At 50.1% G+C, this 15,968-nt stretch overlaps 1 protein-coding gene and 1 pseudogene across 1 annotated transcript; both read left to right on the top strand.

The window, feature by feature from the left end:
- Positions 1 to 3,245: 3,245 nt before the first annotated feature.
- LOC116668179 lies at positions 3,246 to 4,320 on the top strand (annotated as a pseudogene).
- Positions 3,996 to 13,327, top strand: LOC116668178 (vegetative cell wall protein gp1-like). The gene is made up of 4 exons (XM_032494787.1): positions 3,996 to 4,223; positions 5,833 to 6,791; positions 7,671 to 7,760; positions 12,239 to 13,327. Exons 1-4 carry the CDS (start codon positions 3,996 to 3,998, stop codon positions 12,282 to 12,284), a joined length of 1,323 nt encoding a protein of 440 aa, XP_032350678.1. The 3' UTR covers positions 12,285 to 13,327.
- The last annotated feature ends 2,641 nt before the right edge of the window (positions 13,328 to 15,968 follow it).

The raw sequence follows: 15,968 nt of genomic DNA, 5'->3' as shown, positions 1-15,968 counted from the left end.
GGGCCTATGCCGGACGTGCGTCGCCCTTGCCCCGCCCTGTGTGGCGCGGTTGGATTCGGGGACGCGTTCAGTTGCCATGGAGACAGCCAGCCGGGCCATGGGTGGTGGCGTGTCCTGGATTGGCCGGGCCTCCGGGGCTCAGAGACGTGGTGTCGTCACAGCCGGCTCTTGACTTTTTTTGCTTTAAAATGGAAGTAACGCCAGTGCATGCTTTTAATTCACGAAGAACTGAAGACCTAGTGAAAAACAGCGGCCCCGTGCCCGTCTTCCCAGAGGCAAATACTTCCAACCCTTGAAAACTTTCCTCCGACCGAAACCTCCGAGTTTCAAAACCTAGACTGCTAGTTTTGGATAGATTCATTTTAGACATTTCTGTGGACTTCCCGATAAGGTCAATGAGAACTTGGCTCTCCAAAGAACTCACCGCCAAGGGAGCATTTTCGTGACTCTGTTTTGCTTGTTCGCGGTTACTGTACAAAAGCATACCCCCATTCCTGTACTACCTCTTCTTTTTTCTCTCAATACTTACCCAGTATTTTCCTTATACCCAGACTTTTCCACGGATAATTTTCTTTGCCATTTGCCTATCAACATTTTCCAAAGGCTCAGACACACTAGTGATGTTTACTTCCTGGAGCCTCCTCTCCCAGAGCCCCCGATCTCCTGTTCCAAGCTAGGCCGATGGCTTTCTAAACCCATTGCACAGCTCTGCCACCTTGAGCTTTCCTCCGCTGTCATCCTTGTGACTTTCTCTGCCTTTTTCCTGTGTTGGATTCCTTGTTTCCTGGAATCTGTACTGTCTTCCTTTTTGGTTTACTCTTATTTTGCTGAAGTCAGTCCACTAGTAGCTTCCTGGAAAGGGGACATGTCTGAAATGTGTTTGCTCTCATCTCTAATTGACAAGTTTGGTGTGGTATAGAATTCTACGTTGGAAATTCTTTTCCTTCAAAATTTTTGAAGTCAGTTTTTTGCTTTCAGCTTCCAGGGCTGCTTTTAAAAAGTCCAAAGTCATTCTGATCCCTGCCCATTTGTGTGTGATCCGTTTGCTCTCTGAAAGCTTTTAGGACCTTTCCTTTATGCTTGGTGCCCTCAGTGTCACAGGGATACACCTTGATGGGGGCCTCTTGCTCATGGTGCTCTGCACACAGTGGTTCTCTCCATCCTGTGGGCTGGTGTCATTAGTTATGGAGCTTTTGGAAGAACACCCCCTCCCATTTCCTGTGTTCTTTCTCGATGGAATTCCTATGACTCAGATTCTGATGGAACTTCTTGGACTAACCCTCAAATTTTCTTTTTCACGTAGAGTTTACCTCTTTTTCTGGCATATATTCTTAAATTTACCTTTTAACCGTTTAGCTCATTAGTTAAGCTCCGTGATATTGTTACTTATAATAAAAAATATAGGCCAATGGCACATGAAAAAATGCTCAATATGGCTAATTATCAGAAAAAATGCAAATCAAAACTATAATGAGGTATCACCTCACAGCAGTCAGAATGGCCGTCATTCAAAAGTCCACAAATGACAAATGCTAGAGAGGCTGTGGAGAAAAGGGAACCCTCCTACACTGCTGTTGGGAATGCAGTTTGGTGCAGCCACTGTGGAAAACAGTATGGAGATTCCTCAAAAGACTAGGAATAGACTTACCATATGATGTAGCAATCCCACTCCTGGGCATATATCCAGAGGGAACCTGAATTCAAAAAAGCATGCACCGCAATGTTCATAGCAGCACTATTTACAATAGCCAAGACACGGAAACAGCCTAAATGTCCATCAACAGATGACTCGATAAAGAAGATGTGGTATATTTATACAATGGAATATTACTCAGCCATAAAAAAGAATAAGTAATAAGGAAAAAAATGCCATTTGCAGCAATATGGGTGGACCTGGAGACTCATTCTAAGTGAAGTAAGCCAGAAAAAGAAACAAAAATACCACATGATATTACTTATATGTGGAATCTTAAAAAAAAAAAAAAGACAAACGAACTTATTTACAAAACAGAAACAGACTCATAGACAGAAAGCAAACTTATGGTTATGAGGGGAGGTGGGGAAGGGATAAATCGAGAGTTTGAGATTTGTGGATATTAACTAATATATATAAGATACATAAACAAGCTCATACTGTATAGCACAGGGACCTATATTCAATATCTTATAGTAATTTATGGTGAAAAAGAATATGAAAATGAATATAAGTATGTACATGTATGACTGAAGCAGTGCACTGTGCACCAGAAATTGACACAACGTTGTAAACTGACTGTACTTCAATAAATTAATATATATACACATACTAGGAAAGAAATGTACACTTGGTCTTTGTCCTCAGTTTCTGCCACAGAGCTCCTAAAACCCTTGAATTTTCTAAGTGAAAAGAGTCGTAAAGGTGCATTTTGATATTCATAATAAGCCTTTTCCCATCACCCCTGAATTTATGTTAACAAGGTGATTTTTGGAAAGCCTGTAAGGATGCCAGGGGAGCCAACCAAGTGATTAGAGGGTTAGGACCCTCAGCCTCGCCCTCTGACATCTGCGGAGGGGAGAGGAATCTCCCGTGGCCGATAATTTAACTAATCACGTCCATGTAATGACACTTCCATGAAAACTCAAAAGGTCAGGGTTGGGAGATTTTCTGGGTCGGTGAACACGCAGAGGTTCAGGGAGAGAGTGGTTCCCAGAGGCTGTATGGAACACACCTGCCCTCTGCACCTCTTCCATCTGGCCATCCCTGAGTTAAATCCTTTTATAACAAACTGGTGGTCTACTAAATAAACTGCTTTCCTATGTTCTCTGAGCTGTTCTAGCAAATTCATCAAACCTGAGGAGGCATTTCATCAAACCAACATACAGTCAATTGGTCAGAAAACAGGTAACAACTGGGATTGCAGTTGGCATCTAAAGGGGGGGGGGCCTTCTTGTAGGGCTGAGCCCTTAACCTGTGAGACCTGACGCTATTCCAGGCAGAGCATGTCAGAACAGAGTTCAGCTGGATCTTGTTTTGTACATGAAGAAACAGGTGCATCGAAAGGGTTAGAGAAGTATTAAAGGGAAGGTGGTTACAGTGACGTTCTGGAACCAGGGTGGGACGTAAATAATCTTGCTGCTATGTTTCCAAGATGTAGTCTGAGTCAATCTACATTTTATGCAGAAGGTGCAGCTCTGAGACAGGAAATCAAATCAATGGTAAAAGTCAGAATGTGCGATCAAGGAGGGTGCCGTCAGGCCAGTGACCCTGGGTGCGGTCGTTCCAGCACCAGCAGGACCCAGATGGATGGGGCCGCACTAGCTCAAGCTCGGAATGACGAGAGAGAAGCTTCAGGATGGGAAAGCACAGCAGAACAACCACTAGGAGAGATGCCACGTGGACAAGGCATGTCTACAGTGGCATCTGGTCCAGGCGGCCACAGGAATGTTCACAGGGATTCAGACTTTAGCAGAATGGGGCAGGCATCAGCCCCGCTCCCCATCAGCTCTGGACACGCCAAACACAGGCCCAACAGATGGTGTTCCTGCTACCGAAGACAGCAACTCTCAGGAAGGGGCACCCTGCCCCTGCCAACAGGCATATGTTTAACCAGCACAATCACGGCTTTGACAGATCACTGGATAATTCTGCAGTGGGGCCAGTGGGGCCAGTGGGACTGCATTTGGCCTACCCCAAGGTGTACTGCATCCTCCTTATTGGCAACCAGCACATCCAGGACCTCCAGCACCTCCCAGGGTGGAGCAGAAAGGCCATCCTCATCTGGAGATCCGCAGTGCTCACATATCCAACCTCCCGTGATGCCAGAGTCTCCACGTGTTGATGCAGTAAAACCCAGGACTCTTCCATCTTGGATCCGATAAGGGTTTTTAAAACATGGAATGTCCAAAGCAGAAGTTGGAGAGAGAAAGAACAGAACAGCAACATTCACAATTGTTCAAAAAAGGGCACAGAAGATGCTGAAGGAGGAGCATCTTCCTTTATCTCGGAGAAGGTGGAGATGGTGACAGAGCATAGAGGCTGCAAGTGGCAGCAGAGTCACCAGCGGCCCTACCTCCGCTTCCTCAACAGGAACGAAGTGGTCCAGGTGACTCGGGAAGAGAAAGGGCATCAAAAGACTCACAGGCTTCTGGGTGATGATGATGATGAAGTGTGCCCCGCAGCCAAGGACACACACCGGGAAGCAGTGACGCCCCTGCAGAAGAGTGCGTGCAGCCGGGGGGTCTGGGTGCTTTCCGCCCAGGAGACAAAGGGAGAGACTGCGGCTCTGAGTCATCGGACCGATGAGGAGGAATTACGGGATCGAATCAGCAAAAGCAGGCAGCTTTTTGGAGAAGAGAGAAAGAAGAGCTGCAGTTACAGGACAAACGGATGGCGCTAGCGGAGCAGGTTCCAGAGGAGATGCGTGAATGGATCCGTAAAGAGCAAACTCACGTGTCACTATGGGAAGCAAGAGAAAGAAGAGGTTAAAGAAAAGAGCTCCAAATGAAACCACAGTCAGTTTTAGAGCAAACAAAGCAAGCTGCAACTCTGCATGCGGTTCTGACTCTGGGGACCGCACGCTCCTTGTCCTCCCCACCTGAAAAGAAGAGGCGGGGTAGACCCCCGCAACTAAAGCTGGGCACAGCAGTGCTGCTGAAAACCTGCCCCTGTGCGCCCACAGCCGAGCTGAGAGTCGCAGGCAGAGTTTGGGGCAGAGAGAAAAGAACAGCTTTGTTGCTTTGCCTGGCAAAGGGAGTCAAAGCAGGCTCGTGCCTTACAGACTGCAAGCCCATCTTGGGGCTGGGGGTCTTCAGGTTTTATAGAAACCTTCTCTGTTCTGGGTGGAACAGAAGAGGTGATGACAATCAGGGTGTGAGCAGGAGCGACATTCCTTTCATCCAGATAAGAACTTGCTGTGGTTGTGGGGGAATTGAGGAGGGCCTGCCCGTTTTCTTGGGGTTTAGTCCATGACCTTCTTTCAAGACCTCCAGGGGAAAAGGATAAGTTATTCTAAGAAAAGTAGGTACAGGGAGGGGAGTGTGTTAGTCATACGATCAGTTCAGCTAAGAGCGCGGGCCTGAACCACTCAGTAGCCATCTGGCTAGTCTCCTACTCTTTCAGAATTAACACAGAGCCAACTGGCTGGAGGGAGGGGGAGAGCTGGGAGGAGGTTTAACAGGAACAGCCTTGAAAGAGGAAAAGGAGGAAATTCCAGGCTTCCCCGAGACAGATAGACCAATGGTCCAGGCGCACTAGGAGTCCAGATGGGTGCACGGCTGATGACCCACGGGAAATCTTAGTGGAAGCAGTCATGTGCGTGAAGGTCAACCGCCATCCAACATGGAGGAACAATGTGGCAAGGGGCCGGGATGTTCAAAAATCCCATGGTTTTAAGGGCTTTCTCATGACAGAGGCACATTGTGACAGTGCAGGTGAAACCACAACTTTAAAAAAATCTATAAGTAGGTGTACTTTCCCCAAATGCTACTTTCCCACGTACTTAATAGGAATTCTCTGTATTACTCCCCCCCTCAAAAGTGCATGAGACCATAAACATGCCATTCTGTTTCAGCTGTAGTGTTCTTAATCTTAAAATTATTCTTGAATATACTATCATGTCAGTAAAGCTCTTCAGTTCCTTTGGTTTTTAAAATATCGAGTTAAACTGTAGCACATGGGTCAGTGTCCGGAGAACTGCTGGGTGGCGAGGAAGACCCAGGCGGAAGGTCTCACAGTGTGCCTCGGAGAGTTCGTGTCTGCTTTTTTCTGATTTTTTTCTCAGAGATAATGTTCTTCCACAAGGCGAAGCTTCCCCCCCCCCCCCCCATTTCAGTTCAATTACAGATTTCTAAAAGCCGTCCTTCTGGTCTCTGATTCTCTTTCCTCCAGGTTCCCCTTCTCTGTCTGCTTGGGATCTGGGGAGCCTTCGTCCTCTGCTCAAACGTCCACGGGGGGGCACTATATCGGAGGAGCTCCAGCTCCACCGAGTGTCGGAAAACCTCCAGATAAAAGTAGCTGGAAAGGACAGGGGATGGTCCCGCCCCTTAGTAGAGGTGGCGGGGGGCTGGGTGCCGAGTCTCCAGGCCTCCGACCCCGTCGGACCCTCGTTGGCGGCGGCGGCGGCTCCCTCGCCGGGGCTCCCATCCCGCAGCCGCAGGGCCGCCCAGCCCCGGGCCCCCCGTGCGCCCGCGGGAGGCCAGCGACGTCCCCCCGGCCGAGCGCGCCCGGCCAGGCCGCGAGGGCCACGGGGACCGGGGGGCGGGGGCGGGGGTCCCAAGAATCAGCACGGACGGACGGTGAGGGGACGGCGTCTCCGCGCCCAGAAGCCGGGGGCAGCCCTGCCTGCTCTCCGGGCCCCTTGCCTGGCGCCTCCGGGGCCGCTCAGCCTCTGCCCCGGCGCGCAGCTGCCCGCTCCCTCCGGACGCAGGCCCGGGTCGGGGGCTGGGTCCCGCCCTGGGTCCCGCCCCGCGGACGCGGCCCGCCCTCCAACCTCCTTTCCCCTGGCGGTTCCCTCACGTGAAGTCACCAGTGTCCCCGTCACTTTGCCGTGGTCACTACGCGCCGGGCACGGTCCCCAGGGCCGCCCGCGCTCCCCGCACGTGCTGCCCAGCCAGCCCAGGGAAACCCACGCTTCCACCAGTCACAAGCGCGAGGCCCGGGCCGGCCGGGTCCAGAGCCCGACCACGGCCGCATGGTCCCGACGGAGGGGTGAGGTCAGCCTTCCAGCCAGACCTCTGTTCCGGCCTGAGCGCACCCGCCCTTCCTGGAAACGTGTGTCTCCGGGACCTGAGCTTGCTAGGCGTCTGTGGCGCAGGTGAGCTCAGTCCCGCACAGCAGTCCCTGGTGTGGGCTCGGGCCTGGCCCCGGGGCCCCTCCAGCTGGGCCAGCAAGCTCCCTCCTTCGCCTCTGCCCCGCCCGTCGTCCACCACCCCTAAGGTCCTTTTCTGAAAACTCGCGGAAGGACTTGACCTCTGTGGGCGGTTCTGTTCTCTTGGCTCTTGTGGGATCCACCTTTCCAAGTCTGCTCTTGGGTCTCAAGGCCTTGGAGAAGGAGAGGAAGCAGACACATTTTTAGGTGTAGGGTCCCAGCCTGGGGGGGCTGGGGGAGGTCACCCTGGGACACAGCTGAGAGCACAGGGCCCCGGAAGCCCTCATCCCAGGCAGGGGCGTGCGCCCTGGGTGGGGAGACCCCGGTCATAAAACAACACGTGGAACAAACACCTCAAATAGTAAAGTTATATGTAATATAACACCTGTTACTTTCAACATAAAAAATATGAAAAACAGGAGTTTTTTTGAAACAATATATACTTCTGTGGTATTCAGTTTTCTGTTACATAAATACTATTTTTAAAGAAAATATCAGTGACTAATCAGCACGGCATTAGCAGTAACAGTTAATTAACAGGACCAATTAACCACGTGCGCCAAACACACAACAGTGTTTTCATGGCGTTCCTTTTTCTGTGATACAGTGCTTTAGCTTGTCTCTTATTTTAACTCTTTATATCAAAATGTTGTGGACCATAATAGTGTGTATTTTCAATACACATAAATGTAAGGCTTTTATAACAGGACGTAAATACAATAGGGTTAATTACATAGATGTCTGTATTTATCAAAAATCACCATATGTTTCTCTCTGTCCTACGACACAATAGTGTGTTTTTGCTTTTTCTGTGTCCTTTTCCAGTAATTTGCCAGCTTTTCTGAACAGCCTGTGGCCTCCTGGACATCTTTCCCTCCTTCCCTGTAGTAAAACTGCATACATGAATACAAACAGGTAAACTGCCTTGTCACTACTTCTGCTCGGCACTGTCCTGGAAATTCTGGCTGAAGGAGAGAGAGAGAGAGGGAGAGAGGGAGGGAGGGAGAGAGAGGGAGAGAGAGGGAGGAAGAAAAAGGAAGGGAGGAAGGGAGAGAGAAAGAAAGAGAAACAAAGAGCAGTCAAATTGGAAGGGCAGACGTAAAACTACCCCCATTCACAGGTGATGTGACCTGATGCACAGGAAACCCTAAGTACTTCTCCCACAACCACTATGGCTAATAAGCAAAACAAAACTGCGGGATACAAGGTTGATACACAGCTGTTGTATTTCTACACAGTAGCGATGAACAATCGGGGAAGTAAACTAAGAAAACAATTCCGTTTACAACAGCACCCAAAAGAATAAAATAACTAGAGACAAATTTGACCAAAAGGGTGAAAGACTTGCACAGCAAAAACGACAAACTGCTGCGGAAAGAAGCTAAAGAGCCCGGAGTAAGTGGAAAGCATGCGGCTGTGTTCCTGGATGAAAGGCTTCGCACGAGCAAGGTGGCGGTCCTGCCCACGCAGTGTCTCCCCTCAACCACAGGGTAACCGTGGAGGGACGCGGGGAGGACACGGGGGCCAATTTAAGTAGTTCCCAAAGGCCAAAGCACAGACAGTTTGAGCAACAAAGTAAAAAATGATAACGTAAGACTATACCTCATAGAATAAATTAAGTATCTAGGATTCTACCCTGAAATGAATAATTGAATAAATAAATAAACGGGGGTGAAGGCACAGCTCTCCGTTAACTGAAAAACTCTTGTTAATACAGGAAGAATGAGAGAAATAGGACACACCATTAGACAAACAGCACAGTGCTGACTGTTGGCAGGGACCATGGGTGGATGCTGAAATTCGTGGTGAGAGTATATGATGAGAAAGGACATTTCCATGGTCTCTGAGTGTCTCTCCATTAGCTGTTGGTTGCCTTTACAGTGGACAAGTCCAGCAGACCCCACCGCATCCCAGTGATCAAGGTTAATGTCACCGGCCATGAGACATGTGGATGCCCTGTTAGGATGCATGTGGACACATAACTTTTGCCAAAAATGTTTGACGTCATTCCAGCCTGGAGAGAACAGCAGGCACGTCCAGGCTGTAGGAGCGCCAGCACCACACTGAGCAGCGCCCTTCGCAGGCGGCAAGGTCACGCGCAGCAGGCAGGCGCTGAAGGCCCCTCATGGACTGCAGACGACTGCAGAGGGCGCTGTGGGAAGGCGGGAGCATCTGAGTCGGTTCTTGGTTGCTGGTGTGGTATCAAAGTTCGCCGCCTGCTTTTGAGAATCGTACTGTCAGCCAAGAGTGAGGGCTCTAAATCAGAAGGCCCGCCAACGTGTGGGTCCTTGTCACGGGCTAGAATGGATTCACAGCTGAGGCAGAGGGACAGAGCAAAAGCTGCTTTTATTTCTCAAAAGAGGAAAAGGAAGGAAAGTGCTCGAGCAGGGAGAAGGACAGAAGTGCTCGCGCAAGGAAGAGGGCTCCGGGGGAGGGGGGGAGCGGTCAGCCAAGCTGGACGATGGGGACGGCTCCGGCCCAGGTCCGGCTACGTGGACTTTATGGGAGGCTTCTGCCATCATGTCCCTCTTCCAGGTGTGACAGAGCCAATCAGTCCTTGTTTTCAGTCCTTCCATGGGCTTTTCCGGTGGTTGTCATGGCAGTCGTCAGCTGCCATGGCGCTGGTTGGGGTGTCACTAGGAGCTAATATCTTACAACGAGCATGTAATGAGGCTCCAGGTCCACTGGAAGCCAGGTCCTCTGCCGTCTCAGACATGCTGGGTTCTAACCGGTTCTTGTTGCTTCTCTGCCGCTGCCTCCTGAGACTAGGATAAAGAGTAATTGGTTTCTATCTGAGGGAGGGGTGGGGGGATGATCCTGGGGGCGACAGTCTTGGTAACAAAAAGGAAAGTTGCTTTTAACTAGAATGCCTGCAGTCCAGTGGACTCAGCATCCCCCCAGAAGCCATCTCCAAAGATTCTGCTCAGCCATGAAAGTTTTACAGGAGAATGGGGGGGTAATCTTAGCCAATGGTTGAGACAGGTGCTCAGGGTCTTTGCCATCCCCCAGTGCCCGCAGGCTTGTCCTCCTCCACTGCTGGAGCCTGCTCTTCTGTGACTCAGGGAGCCTGGGAGATGGTAGCTTTTCTATACACAAGAGGCAGGGGATGGGGCTGGAGGCGGACAAGGTCCTGCTTCCTTTCAGTACTTCGTCCGTGTTAGTTGAGAACATTAGGAGAACCTGGGTGAGACGGACTATGGGAACTCGCTGTACTGATTTTTCAACTTCTCTGAAATTCTAAATTATTTAAAAATAAAAAGTTACACACACATAATCGGCTATCACTACACACCCACATCCACTAGGAAAAGACTGAAATTGCCAAGTGTTGGCCAGGATGTGGAGCAACGGGAAGTCCCACCTCTTGCTGGTAGAAATATAAAACGGTACGGCCACTGAGGAAAGTGGTCTGGCAGATTGTTAGTGTCAGTCACACACCTGCCCTGTGTCCCCTAAGTGCCACCACACCTACATATTCACTGGAGATCACTGAAAACATAGAGCCACGCAAGACTCCTATATGGATGTTTGTAGCTGCTTCTCCATGATTGCCAGGCCTGCCAAACGTCCACCAACAGGCGATGGATAAGCAAGCTGTGTAATGAGCACCACACGGCAGGAAAGAAGCGAACTGCTGAGGCGTGCAGCGGCGTGGAAGAAGCCAGGTGCAGGAGAGAAATGACAGAACGACTCCATTTCCATGACCTTCCAGAACAGGCAGGATCACTGAGAGCAGGGCAGAGAAGCCCAGGAAGAATGGAGCAGGAATGTTTGTGTCTGGATTGAGTGTGACTACACAGATGTCCACATCTGCCAAAAATTCACCGAACTGTACTCTAAAATGGATGCATTTTACTTAAAAAATTATACCTCAACAGATTAAAAAAAATAAATACATTGGATACAATCAGATAAATGCACAGATAAGATGCATATATGAACAAAGCAAGAAGGGGGATGGGGTAGCTCAGGGGCAGAGGGTGTGCTAAGCATGCAGGGGGTCCTGGGTTCCATTCCCAGTACCTCCATTAAAAATAAGTGAATATCAGCTGATACAGTTTTATATAAAAAAACCCAAGCAACCCAATTAAAAAATGAGCAGAAAACCTAAACAGACATCTCTCCAATGAAGACATACAGATGGCCAACAGGCACATGGAAAGATGCTCAACACCACTAATTGTCAGAGAAATGCAAACCAAAACTGCAGTGAGGTATCACGTCACACCAGTCAGGAGGGCCATCATTCAAAAGTCCACAAACAATAAATGCTGCAGAGGGTGTGGAGAAAAGGGAACCCTCCTACGCTGCTGGTGGGAATGTAAACTGGTGCAGCCACTATGGAGGGCAGTATGGAGATTCCTTAAAAGACTAAAAATAGACTTACCATGTGATCCAGCAATCCCCCTCCTGGGCATATATCCGGAGGAAAAAATAATTCGGAAAAAACACACAGTAGGGGGAGTATATAGCTCAGTGGTAGAGCATGTGCTTAGCATGCACAAGGTCCTGGGTTCAATCCCCAGTACCTCTATTAAAAAAATTAATAAATAAACCTAATTTCCTCCCCCACCAAAAAAAGAAAAGACATGTGCAGCCCAATGTTCACAGCAGCACTATTTACATTAGCCAAGACATGGAAGCGCCCCAAATGTCCATTGACAGATGACTGGATAAATAAGTTGTGGTATAGTTATACAATGGAATACTACTCAGCCATAAAAAAGAATAAAATAATGCTATTTGCAGCAACATGGCTGGACCTGGAGACTGTCATTCTAAGTGAAGTGAGCCAGAAAGAGAAAGAAAAATGCCATATGATATCGCTTATATGTGGAATCTAAAAAAAAAAGGACACAAATGAACTTACTTACACGACAGAAACAGACTCAGACATAGAGCACAAACTGATGGTTATCAGGTAGTAAAGGAGGTGGGAAGGGATAAATTAGGAATCTGAAATTTGCATCTCTTGGGGAGTGATGGAAATGTCAGCTATCTTGATTGTGGTAGTGGTTTCATTGGTGTATATACATCTATCAAAATTCATCAAATTGTACATCTGAAATATGTGCAGTTAACTGTACAGGAATCATATCACAATAAAAGTGTTTTTAAAAAAGGAAAAGAATAAATAAATAAAAATAAAAATAAAAAAGGAAGAATATCCACAACACTTCTGAAACAGAAGTACTGAAGGGGTACCAGCCTTACCAGACGGTAAAGCGTATTGAGACCTGAATAATTAGACAGGGTAGAGCCAGGAGAGCAGAACAGAGCAGAACATCCTGTGGACCTCACGTGCATAAGGGCGGCTCATAAACCCCTGGGTAGCGGGGGGGGGGGGGGGGCACTTAATAAAGGAGGTTGAACCTGGAGTTTGTGCCTTACAGAACCAGTCCCAGGCTGATCCAGACTCGACAGAAACCATGGAAGTAGTGCGGGACCAAAGGAGAATCCCTTCTTAACCTCAGGCCTGGCGAGGCTCTTGTAAACAAGACCCCAGATCCGGAAGTGACAAAGGATGCTACGTTTTCCGCGTAAAAGTTAACCATTCTTGCTGGGCAAATCATTACAAGCAAAGTCAAAAGGCCAAAAAGTGGGAGAGCTACTTGCAACTTACGTAACAGACTAAGGCTGAGCAATACAGGTTGGTACGAAGGACAGAACCCGAGCCCAGGACACAAAAGGAACAGGAAAAGAAGAGCTTAAACAACTGAACGTCCGCGCTCTCTGAAGGCAGGAACCCCGACCCTTCGACCCTTCGCGGGGTGGGGAGGGGGGCGGTGCGGGGAGAGCAGGGCCCGGACCCCACGCGGCCGCTATTCGCCGCGCGGCCAGCAGGTGGCGGTGCCCGCCGCGCCGAAGACGTGCGCCCCCTGCCGGTCGCGCTCGGAGACGCTCGCGGCGAGGGACGCGGGGCTCCTCCAGGCGCGTCTTCCAGCAGGTGCACAAAGGTCCCAGCAGGGCGACCCCTGCAGCGTTGCTGATGACGCCAGAGGACGAAAGCAAAGCCAGTCGTGCATCCACAGGTGCTGCCACAGCCTCAGCGTTCACGTCCCAGGCGGGTGGGAGAGCATTAGTGTGCTAAAAGTGGCCTGCACCCTCGGCCCCCGGGGCGCGCAGATGCCAGGGCGGGGGTGGGGGTGGGAGGGAACCGCGCTGCTGACCCCGGCGGTGCCTGGGGCTCACGGGAGGACAGAGCCAGTTCACCCAATACACTTTTACTTGTAAGCCAGGTTTGCCCCTGCAAAAAATTAATCACCGGTTAGGAAACAAGCGTCCGATTCTGAGCAACAAGGTGGATTCCATCTTTGAAAGACCTCCGTGAACAGATGCCAAATCTGTATGACATATAGAAAGCATGGTTTAAAATGTATAACGAGGGGGTGGAGGGATACATTAGGAGTTCAGGATTTGCAGACAGTTAACTACTATCTGTAAAATAGACAACAAGGTCCTACTGTACAGCACACGGAACTATATTCAATACCTTGTAATAGCTTACAGTGAAACATAATATGAAAAGGAATATATACATATAACTGAATGTGCTGTATACTGGAAACTAACACAACATTGTAAACAGATTATACTTCAGTAAAAGTAGATAAATAAATGTATGACTGAGCTGCAGGAAAGGTAAGTAGGGAGACAGCCACTCCAAATGCAGTAAAACTGGGCCCATCGAGGTGGCTGAGCCTCAGGGCCGGCCACACAGAGAGGAGGGGCCGGCGGGTGGGGAGACCAGGTGAGAAGGGGCCGTGGGCCCTGGTCAGCTGCAGGTGGGGGTGGTGAGGCTGAGAACACCACTGGGCTCAGCATAGGGGCGAGGATTCTGTATTGTTTCCCATTTCTCCCAGCGCAGAGGGGCCCAAGATTTTAAAATAACTAAATGACAAGTGAGTGGATTTTGCCCTGCAGACTGCAGCTTTGCAGAGGAAGGAGCTGGGGTTACAGAGTGAACAAAACACAATGGAATATTACTTAGTGATAGAAAAGAATGAAATTCTGCCATTTGCAACAATGTGGATGGACCTAGAGTGTGTTATGATTAGTGAAATAAGTCAAAGACAAATACTGTATGTTATTACTTACATATGGAATCTAAAAAATAAACTAGTACATATAACAAAATAGAGTCAAACTCACATATATGAGAACAAACCCGTGGTTACCAGTGGGGAGAAGGAAGGTGGTTGGTAAGACAGTGGTATGAGATTAAGAGACAAACTGGGACATGTACAATAGATAAGCAACAAGGATATATTGCACAGCCAGGGAATACAGCCGTTATCTGGTAATAACTTTAAATTATCACGTATAAAAATACTGAATCTCTATGTTACACTTGAATCTAATATAATATTGTAAATCAACTATATACTTCAATTTTAAAAACAATATAAATAAATGTTTTAGAACTACAGTCACAACAACGGACACCTGAAAAGACAAACTGTGCTGCCTTCTCAACAATTTCTCACTTCTTTGATAATTTCTAACTGGAGACACTTTGGAGCAGAGTAATATCATCTCCTTTCGGCAGGATCCGGGCAGCCAGGCCCCACCCACCCCTCCGTGCTCTACAGGTGAGAAAACAGATGCCAGCCCACTGCCCGTGCTGCCCTGGAAACATGCTTCCGAACGCCCAGCATGTCTCTGTCCACAGGGAGCAGGGAAGCAGGGACGTCTCAGCAGGAAAACAGCCGGGGCTGGAGCACCTGCCCCCTCTGCCTGGCTCGAGGGGAGACCAGTCTCCTCCGTGACCGGCTGCCTCACCTGCAAAAGCAAAGGAGACATGAGCTGTGTGAAGGTTCTTAATGCACAACCTCAGCAGTGTCACTGTCACCAAGCACCAGGGATGCCTGTCATTGTGATGGGTAGGCTTGGGACACCATCCAGACATCCAGGTAGCCACCAGACAGTGTCCTCTCTTGGGCATCACAGCGACCAGGCCTGGGGCCTGGGGTCCCTGGGTCATCTCCCCTCAGAGTCATCCACTGGGGATGGGGCACTGGGGAGCCCTGAGGGCCACCTCCTCCCTGTCCCGACCACACAGAGGCCCAGGCCATCTGGTCAGAGTCTGGCCGAGGCACCTTTGGGGTCCTGCACGTGGAGAGGAGGCAGATGGCACTTTGAGAAACGCAGCCCCACAGAGATGAACTCCTGGTTCTCAGAGCCCAGACTGGGTGACAGTGGAGCCCTGCTCCCCTCAAAGGCCACCTTCCCCTGACATCAGGTCTCCATGCCTCACTGTGCCAGGAGCACTGTCCCTCCCCAGTCCTTTGGGTGCATGGCCATTAACGGGGCAGGAATGACAGCACCCCCAGATGCCCTGCAAACCCAATTAGCCCTCACAGTTATGGGCAGGGAACTGTTGTGGGGCTCTGCTGGGGGCTCTCAGGGCTGGTGGATCAAGGACCAGAGATAGGCTGTCTCTGTGGGGCCAGGGGAAGGGGCCCAGAATCCACCCACTTTCCTCTTAGGCTGTGGCTGGGGCAGAGGGGGTTCCAGAGAGCTCCCCACCACTCCCAGAGAGCTAAGCCTGGGACTGAGCTTTTCATAAGACTAGAGAGGGCAACCCTGTTGGCCATTAGCAGGGGTGGCAGCAGAGGTGGGCTGGGGGCTGATGTGGAGTGAAGGATGACGGGGACAGTCCATGGTCTCTGGGGACAGTTCCGCTGCTTCTTCAGCACAGAACCCTCAGCAGGGAAGCAGGGCTTTCTCACACCTGCCCTCCCAGCCCTGCTGCAGCACAGGGACCTGCACAGGGACCTGCAGGGCACAGCCCTCCCCCCACCCTTGTCTGCTTTTTGCCACAGATGCCCCGGACAGAGTAAATGCCCAGGTCGGGGAACAGCAGAGCCCACAACCCCCAGGCTGGCCCTCCCACCCAGCCCAGAGCTGCCAGATCAGGAAAAGCTCAGCACTGGTTTCCCCAAGCCCCTGAACAGGTACAGGGCGTGAGCATCAGACGTTCAGGGAGTCCTCAGGCTGGATCTCACTGGACCCTGCCCCCACCCCCACCCCAGCTACGCAAAGCTCTGAGCAGTCCTGTTTCTGCCTGGCTCCTCTCAGGAGTGGGCTGGTTGGGTCGTCACCCAGCCATCCTCTGGCCCA

This window comes from Camelus ferus, chromosome 13 (assembly GCF_009834535.1).
Source record: "Camelus ferus isolate YT-003-E chromosome 13, BCGSAC_Cfer_1.0, whole genome shotgun sequence".
Lineage (NCBI taxonomy): Eukaryota > Metazoa > Chordata > Mammalia > Artiodactyla > Camelidae > Camelus > Camelus ferus.
This window is presented reverse-complemented; position numbering and strand designations above follow the sequence as displayed.

Excerpts from the sequence above, each read along its gene's own strand:
- LOC116668178 (XM_032494787.1), top strand. The coding sequence starts at position 3,996 with ATGGTGACAGAGCATAGAGGCTGCAAGTGGCAGCAGAGTCACCAGCGG. Across the intron at positions 4,224-5,832 it reads CGTGCAGCCGGGGGGTCTGG|CCGTCCTTCTGGTCTCTGAT; the intron begins GTGCTTTCCGCC and ends GATTTCTAAAAG. Across the intron at positions 7,761-12,238 it reads GCATACATGAATACAAACAG|AACCAGTCCCAGGCTGATCC; the intron begins GTAAACTGCCTT and ends TGTGCCTTACAG.